Source organism: Tupaia chinensis, unplaced genomic scaffold (assembly GCF_000334495.1).
Source record: "Tupaia chinensis unplaced genomic scaffold, TupChi_1.0 Scaffold142134_1, whole genome shotgun sequence".
In the NCBI taxonomy this organism is placed as follows: domain Eukaryota; kingdom Metazoa; phylum Chordata; class Mammalia; order Scandentia; family Tupaiidae; genus Tupaia; species Tupaia belangeri.
Window position 1 is genome coordinate 963,614 of NW_006201985.1, and position 9,314 is coordinate 972,927.

Here is a 9,314-nt window from a genome sequence, read left to right on the forward strand (position 1 = left end):
TGTTGGGACTTGGGCCATACATGTGCACACACCCAATATATTTGTGAAAAATGAGATTGAAGTGCAAGTTTATTCTGGTGCAAAATCATTTCAAAAATCTTTTCATAGTATGTACTTGCTATCAACTTTGTTGATGACTCCTTGTGTAACAGCTATCCTGAAGTATCTTTCTCCATGCATCTTGCTCAATGTTCTTAACTTCCACCTATATTGTTGCAAAAAGTAACTTGGGGCCAGCAAGTGGCATGGTAGTTAAGGCTCTAGACTTCCACATGGCTAATTGCAGTTCAAGTCCTGGATCTGGTGGCTTACTTTCTCACTTTCTTTGCTTTAATTGATTTCTCCCTTTTTCTTTTTATCTCTCTCTGATGAGCACACATACCCTGTAGCAAATTAAAAAAAAAAAAGATAAATAAAATTAAATAAATTTTTTTTTTTTAAAAAGTACTTCTGCCTTTTTTAGGCCAAAGGACATTTTATACACACACACACGCACACACATATATATATATACACACACCATCATTTCTTTATTTATTTATCTACTGATGGACACTTAAGTTGTTTCCATACATGTCTACTGTGAATAATGCTGAAATGAACATGGTGGATCAAATATATCCATGAGTTCTGATTTATTTTCTTATGGGCATATACCCAATATTTTACTGATTAAAACATTAGATCATGGATTAAAAATTACCATTAAGCAAACTTGAGACTGCTGTGAAACAAACAACTGGGCTCCCTAGTCAAGAGATTGTAGCATGAAGCAGAAGTGCCCATAATGAAGATGGAGAGAAGGAGAGGGCAAACACTGGACTCAGGCTGTCCAATTTTGGCATTGAATGTAGGAGGGTAAAAGAAGAAATAAATAATGACTATCAAATTCCTGAATCAACTCGATTGAATCCTAGTACCTCTCACTTGATGTAAGCAGGTTGGAGGTAGAACAGAGGAAGGAAAAGAAAAATGACCATGACAATCATCAAAATATAGAGAGAGCTAAATTAAGATTCTCAGAAAAGATTTCAAATTCCTCAAGCTTCCTTAGCATGTGGTAGGTCTGATCATGACCAAGTCACTCCAAGGGTTTGTTCCACTCATTCTCTAAGGGGATCAGGAACCCTGATCATTTTCACAGAGGAAGTCATCTAGTTTATATGACAGGGGAATCAATAAGTTTGTCATGGGCATCTCATCCATTTTTTGGTTCCCCAGATATCGAAGTTAAAGATAAATGCCAGGAACATATATCAGAATTTTGTGAGTCCACAAAGCCCAACTGCAGCAGAAAACTTTTCTGCAAGAAACACATCTCCAATAATTTTATTGACTATTCTACTTTGTCATTTCTCTCAGAATGTACACTTGGTCATAACTATTGTTATTACTCACATTTCAGGATAAGCTATTGTTCAAAGTGTCCCTGATCTTTAAGATTTGAAAGTACAATAACCTAACACAGCAGACAGCTACCTTTGAAAAAAGTATAGATACAGTTTTAAAAAACTTTCAGAAAATTATTTTCTTTCTTTGCAAAACACTTTGTTCTCTCTAAATTTACTCATCTTCTATAACTGCAATATAGTCTTTTCGATCTGTCTTTTGTTCTCTCCATATCATGACTGGTAACCAGCATTATGCTGTCCCTATATATCCAACGTTTTAAAAGTATCCACATATTAGTTAAATCATGTAGAATATTTCGTTATGTATCTGATTTATTGCACATAATGTACATCCTCATATTCCATCCATATTGTTATTAATGGCAGAATCTCATTTTTTTTTAAAAAAACCTTTATTTGTTTATTTATTTTAATTTGACCAGATAGGGACAGACTGAGAGTGAGAGTGACAGAGTGAGAGAGAAAGTGGGAAAGCAAGCCTCCGGGTCTGAGACTCAAACTGCGATCGGCCATGTGAGAGTCCAGTGCCCTTAACTGTCACACCACTTGTTGACCCCTAGAATCCCTTTCTTTTTAAAGCTAAATAATATTCAATTATGAGAATATTTAATCTAGTCTTTTACTAATGAATATGCAGGTGTTTCCATACTTTGGCTATTGTAAATGATGCTGAAATTAACACGGCAACTCAGACAAGATATTAATTTTATATCCTTTAGATATATACTCAACGTTATACTTATTTAAGTGTTAATTCACCAATTAAATGTTCAACACATCTAAAAATATACCATCAGGGCAATATCTAGACTGGAGTTGAACCAAACAACTGGGCACCATAGTCTAGTCAAAGTGATACATCAAATTAGCAATCATAAGCGTATGACTATAAAATAAATGTAAGAGGTCTCAGGATAAAGTAGAAGTGTTGAAAATGGAGAAAGAGAGTAGTAGATCAATGTTGGACTCAGAATGTAGAAGACTTTGTGATTGAATGTGCAAGCACAGGGTGGAGGAAGATAAGTTACTCTCAGTCTTCTGAATAAATAAATTGATCAAATATCTGTGCCTCTTCCCTGGAGGTGAGGAAACCGGAGGTAGAAGAAATGACAGTGAATCAGAATAAATGTGAAAGTCATCAGCATATAGAGAGGAATAAGGTAAGATTCTCAGGGAAGAAACAGTCCCAAACCCTCAAGTCTCCAAAGCGTGAAATGGTTCTGACCATGAACGAGGCACTCCAAGGGATTGTTCCACTCATTCCCTAGGGAATCTGAAATCCTGATCATTTTGCAGAAGAAGTCACTTTTTTTACCTGACAGAGGAATTCAATGAATTTATGATCTAAGTCAGAAGCTAAGAACATAGACCAGAATTTAATGGGCTCACGACACCATCATGACAGATAATCTTACTGCAACAAAAATATCTTCTATAATTTTATTGTCTGTTCTACTTTGTCTTTTTTATCTCAGAATGTATAGTTAGTCATAACCATTATTAACACCCACATTTCAAGTAAGCTATTAGTCAACATTGGTATAACATTAAAGAGTTGGAAGTACAATAACCCCAGGACACAACAGATAGCAACTCTTGAAAAAATATGAATACAAATGGAATAGGATTTTCATCAGAATACTGTATATGAGAAACATTTTTATGTTAATATTAAATATAATTAATTAAAGGTAACTTACTATTAACTTCTGACTCACTATTTTATATTTGCACACCCACCCTCTATAGTAACTAAAAAGCTCCAAAATAGCTAAATGATATATGGGCAGACATACAACAATCACATTCAGTTTTATTTTATTATTATATTTATGGAATATTACATGCCAATTCCTACAAAAATTCCAGGCATTATTAAGAAATTATTTTTCTTCGAAAATGTCTGTTCAAAGCCCCTTTAATCTCACTATTTCTCAGACTGTAGATGAGGGGGTTCAACATGGGGATGACCACCATGTAGAACACAGACACCACCTTGTTTTGATCAGTTGAGAAGCTGGACTTGGGCATCACATAAATGAATAAAACAGTTCCATAGAACAGAGTGACCGCAGTGAGGTGAGAGGTACAGGTGGAGAAGGCCTTGTGACGCCCCTCAGTGGAGTGCATCCTCATGATGGTAATGAGGATGTAGATGTAGGAGACAGCTATCACAATTGCTGTGATCACAATGATGGAGCCAGCAAAAAATGAAGGGATAACTGCAAGGATACTTGTATCAGAACAAGAGAGTTCAAGTAAAGGTGCAAAATCACAGAAAAAATGATTGATTACATTGGGTCCACAAAAGACTAAAGAAAACACGCAAATAATAAAGGAAGAAGCATCGACAAAACCACCCACATAGGTAACTAGGAGTAACTGTGCACAGACTTGAGCGGACATCTTGGCTGAATAAAGCAGTGGGTTGCAGATGGCCACGAAGCGATCATATGCCATGGCAGCCAGAAGGAGGCACTCAGTTCCCCCAAAGAAAGCGGCTACACCAAGTTGAAGGCCACAACCAAAGTAGGAGATTGTATTTCTTTCCACAAAGAAGTTTACAAGCATATTGGGTGTGACAGAAGATGAGTAGCCTATGTCAGCAAGAGCCCAATGACTCAGAAAAAAGTACATGGGATGATGGAGCTGAGAGGAGATTCTGATCAGGATGATGGTGCTGAGATTGCCAAATACTGTCACCAGGTAGATGCACAGGATGATCACGAAGAGGACGACCTGAAGGACTGGATCATGGGTTAAGCCCAATAATATGAACCTGGTCACTGCAGTGTGGTTCCCATCCACTAGGGGATCCATGAGTCAGTGAAGCTCCTTCCAGAACAAAACTGTTAAAAACATTACATTAAGGAATTTAAAAATTTGAGGTTTTTCTTTACATTAATAGATATTCAGAGGTTATGTGTGTGTGTGTGTGTATAGTATATAAATGATTAAAAACTTCCCATTTAATACATTTTGGAAAAGCAAATGTAAAATGACTTGAGCTTATAAAACCAGAATTTACAAGTATCTGTAAATATTCAAAAGACAAATCATGGAACCATTTCAATTACAAATTCAAAGTAATTCTATTGTTGGTTACAGAATAACTTTCTTGCTCTCCCAGTAAGGGTGCAGCTGTTTAATCATCCACACCTCCACTGCTAATCACACTCCTTCCTCTCCTCCTAAAACCAGTGTTTTCATGCTCCAGCCACATCACACATAGTAGGCACATCTTCCCTTTCACAAAGCTTAGCAAGATGACATCTCCTTTTGGCTTACATGAAACACCTTCCTTTTATAATTACTTCTCTCCCCAGCCTCATCCGAGTCTTTAGCCTCCACCTTGGTGTCCCCCTTGGTCCTCTTCTAAAAGGAAAGCTGCGTCAGTGAGGCCACACTAGCCACATATGAGGCCATCCCTGTGCCAATCCCTGCTGGGCTCCTAGATGTCTAGTACCTTTGTGCTCCAGAAAGTTACACTGTTGCTCTCCTTCGAGTCCTCATTGTCAGTATTATGCCTTCTTAGGACATCTATGCTAATGAAGTATCCGGTCAATCCTAGGTCTTCCTGTCTTGTACAACATTCACTGGTAACAGAGTGACAATAACGGACATGTAGAGGTTGTTAAGAACAAGGACCCATCAAAGTCGGGACTAAAAATAGATTTCTTATATTTTAACTCTAAAATGCTAGAGCTTTCATGTTTATGAGTATGTGTAATAAGTCTTTCAGGATTTCAAGAACACCAGAAAAAATTGTTTTGAATAATCAAATAATTTATATACATGAGCACTTGAAAATGTGCATGGAAAAATGAAAATACAGTATGAGTTTATGTTTGCAGAAAAAAGTTTGTAACCCATCTATAATGTTCTTCATAATATACATTTTCCTTGATCTTTTTGTAGAGCACTTGGGTGTATGCATGTGTTTATGTATATATGTGTGTGTACATGAAGCACATAATGTACATAAATAAAATGTACCCTTAAGTTCTGAAGCTAAGGATTTAAAATATGATGCATTAAAACAACAAGGGGAATAATTATAAAACAAGAGTCAATTCTGTGAATATAGGATTATGTAATGAAGATAAATAATGGCTAACACTTATTGAATGCTTACTAAATTATGGGCAGAAGATTAAATATATATATATATGTATACATATATATATATCTTTCTATTTAAATTTCCATAAACTGATACTAAATACTGTTATTTTTTCCCATGAGAAAACGAAATTTGAATATGTGAGGTTACTTACCCAATGTACATATGAAACAGTGGGAACAGAATAAGAAACCCAGACAGTTTGAATTCAGTCCATCCCCTTAGAAACTCTGCTAGGAACAAAATTCAATAGTAGTTACTATGAAGTCCAGTATACTTGTAAATGGGGGTATAACAGGTGGGCCTTTCGTTGTTTTGATGGCTAACTTATCAAAGGGGTGCCCAATTAGGCACACAGTTTGCAGTGTTTCTCCATTAAGAATGGCCATTCCTTTTTTTTTTTATTTTTAAGAATTACTGATTTCATTTTACTTATTGTTATTTTAAAATTTGACCAGAGATAGAGAGAGTGATAGATAGATAGATAAATAGATTGAGAGAGACAGAGAAAGAAATAGAGAAAGGGAAAGTGAGAAAGCAAGCCACCAGATCCATAACTTGATCCAGGGTCGGCCATGTCAGAGTCCAGTGCCTTATCCAACATGCCACCTAATGTTTACAATAATGGTCATTTCTTTAAAAGAGAAATACAATTTTCTTTTTTCTTGCTCTTCGAGAGGTTTTTGCTATAGGGTGTGTGTGCTCGCCTGAAAGACAGAGAGAGAGAGACAGAAAGCGAGAAATCACCCCCCAGGGAGGATGACCATGCTGCACTCCCTTCTCCATTCTCCTCTTGGGATCTTCGGCACACACGCACATGTGCTTGGCGTGAGGTTAAGCCGCCAGGTCCGGGACTCGAACCATGGGAGTCCAGCGACATAGCCATTAAGCTAGCTGCTGGTCTGGAGAAATACAATTTTCTTGATAGAAAGGAAGAAATAGAAAGGAATTTCAATGTAAGATTATGAATAAATTTGCTTAATCTAATTTTGTTAAATATTTTTTATATTTCTATTTAAAATATTCTTTCATCAAGTTGTATAAAATATTAATGTAATTATTATGAGAAAACATTATATGATTAATATTTATAATATACTTAAAATATATTTACTCAAAGACATCAAGTCCTTTCCAATGAAACAATGTTTTTTAACTGGAGCATTATAGAATGCAATACTATTACTTTCAACAAAGCATACAACTGATTTTCAGGATAATGAGTTTGCCCAGGTTCCTAGTCAATGGCTATGTTGACCTTTATCTCCAAGTTTTCTGGCTTTCTGTCCTCATATTTGTCCAAAATGTCTGGTTTCCTATGATACTAATACATTCAGACAGAAACACAAGTAAATATTTCTGAAAGTTATTTACTAAATTCCTCTAAATATTTTAAAACCAGAGATTTTATTAGCATTATAGTTAAATGCTAAGTTTATATAGTATTGAGGGCCATGTGAGTTTCTAGTTTTATGGTAGATAAATGAGAAATCTTGATAAACAGAATTAGGCTCGTTTATTTATACTAAATTCACTGTGGAATAATTCAGCGAAAGCTACTTGCTGACTGCTTGATTATAGCTTCTCTGTTTCTCAACTACGGTTGGTGAATGCGGATACAACTTTAAAGAATAAAGTGTTCTCAATTGGCAAATAGAAATCAAGAAATTAGATTCACTCACAAAAGCCAAAATCTTACCTCTTGAAGAATTCAGAGATCTTGTTGTTATATAGTAATGCTGTCTTTTATTATTATTTGCCTTTGGGGATAAATCTCTGAAGATTCTAGATTCAAATGTGAATTCAAAAGCACCAGAAGTCATTATTACATTCTCTAGTGAATACTGAGCAGCTCTATTCACACAAATTCATCTTGTCTGTAAAGGTTCTGTCAATTCTCAAGTAATCATTTTTTTCTTCTTTTTATGTAGGCATTGATATACTTTCATTGTAAATGTAGGGGAATAATACTATAAATAATCTGACATTTAAACTTTATTTACTTTGCTAGCTCTAAAGAATATTAAAGTACCAGTATAAAAGAGTAACTGTAATTCATTTGTTTATTCAACATTTTTTTTTATTTTTTGGAGAGATTTTTGCTGTATGGCATGGCATGTGTGTTCGCCAGAGAGACAGAGAGCGAGAAATTACTCCCCCTCTTCCTAAGACGATGGCCACACCACAATCCCTTTGCTCCATTCTCTTCTCAGGATTTTGGGCACGTGCACACACACATGCCTGACTTGAGTTTCAAGCCGCCAAGTCCAGGACTCAGACTACAGTCGACCATATGGGCATCCCGTGACGTAACTATTACACCATATTATGGTCTCAACATTTGTACATTTTAGAAGTATTTCATCATGATAGATGTAAGGAACTCCATTAGATACTTTGGGAAAAATGCCGGGGGCGGGGGGGAACTCCATGTAAAGTTAAATTTTGAAGAATACAATTATTTCATAATGTACACATTATTTCTAGCAAAAGATACAATCGAAATACTTTTTTAAACTGTATGGATAGGAAGCTATGAGGTGAAAAGAGATTAGGATCACTTCCAGATAAAACGTAGTCTCCCACATAGCATGCCTCAAAGAAATGCCTAGGAATTATTGGTTTACATGACTGGATGAATGATGAAGGAAACAGCAACCTTCAACCTGAACCCAGTCAAATTCCCTTATTAATCCTAATTTTAGAAGGTTTATCGCATCTTTCTGATACCCTCCTTGATATAATTGGTTTATCCATAGAACACTAACTTTAATTCAGAGGTTGCTCTGTCACAAGCCCTCTGCTTAATGTTTCCCATGCATTATCTCATTTATTCCTCACAAGAATTCTCATTTAGCAAATTTTATAGATTAGAAGATTAAGGCTTTGTTTATTCTATTTGCCCAAATATACTCTATTAGTAAAATTAATTTAGGATTAAAATTTGTCACTTGTTACTCTTGTTACTCACCATATCACCTATGCTCATATCATATTCTAACCCCCTACTTAAATGATGTTTTTCTTTAAGTATGGGATGCATGCTTCTGGATAAGGTTATGCTGTCTGTCTTGGTGGAATCCATGATGGCTGCCAAAATGATTTTGGAGGACCCCAAATCTTATCATGTCATTTCTATACTAAATAACACACTTACCAGTGCCATGACAATTTATAAACACCAGGGAAACCACTGAAAGAATCTTAAAAGGGAGAAAAGGATGGGGCTTTTAGAATTCCAGGAGGTGCCATTCTTTTCCAGGGCAAGGCTTTGAATATTCGTCTTCTCTATCACTATATCCCATCCCCTCATTACTCTTTTAATTATATATTAAATTCCTCAGTCCCCAGGAGCAAAAAGTTGATTTGTGAACTTCTTGCCTTCACACCCATATTTGGTCTTTCAATAAAGCTTGTATCATTATATTCAATTTGGTTTCATAAGTTGACTCCACAATACCAAATGACAAAAAAAAATTCCATTTTTGAGAGTAAACTAAAAATTGTACAGTCTGTCATCAAAATTTAAGTGGCCACTCGATGACTACTGGTTCTCTGCTAGTCCCTGATCTACATTTTTTCCTCACCACCCTCAACACCCTGCCATATTGCCTAAAAGTTGCTGTAAAATTCTGAACTTGTGTAATGGCCAGTAGTCAGGATCCTAATTCAGTCTCAGGTGTTCAACAACGACCAATTCTATTGATCTTATCCCCTAGATTCCTCTGATATGTGTTCATTTCTATCCATTTTCCCTCTGCAATTGCTGCCTTAATGGA

The 9,314-nt window shown here is 35.8% G+C and overlaps 1 protein-coding gene across 1 annotated transcript; it reads right to left on the reverse strand.

The window, feature by feature from the left end:
- Positions 1-3,287: 3,287 nt before the first annotated feature.
- On the reverse strand, positions 3,288-4,232 carry LOC102495827 (olfactory receptor 478). Its single transcript, XM_006163426.1, has one exon. The coding sequence runs from the start codon at positions 4,230-4,232 to the stop codon at positions 3,288-3,290; it is 945 nt and encodes a 314-aa protein (XP_006163488.1).
- Between the last annotated feature and the right edge of the window lie 5,082 nt (positions 4,233-9,314).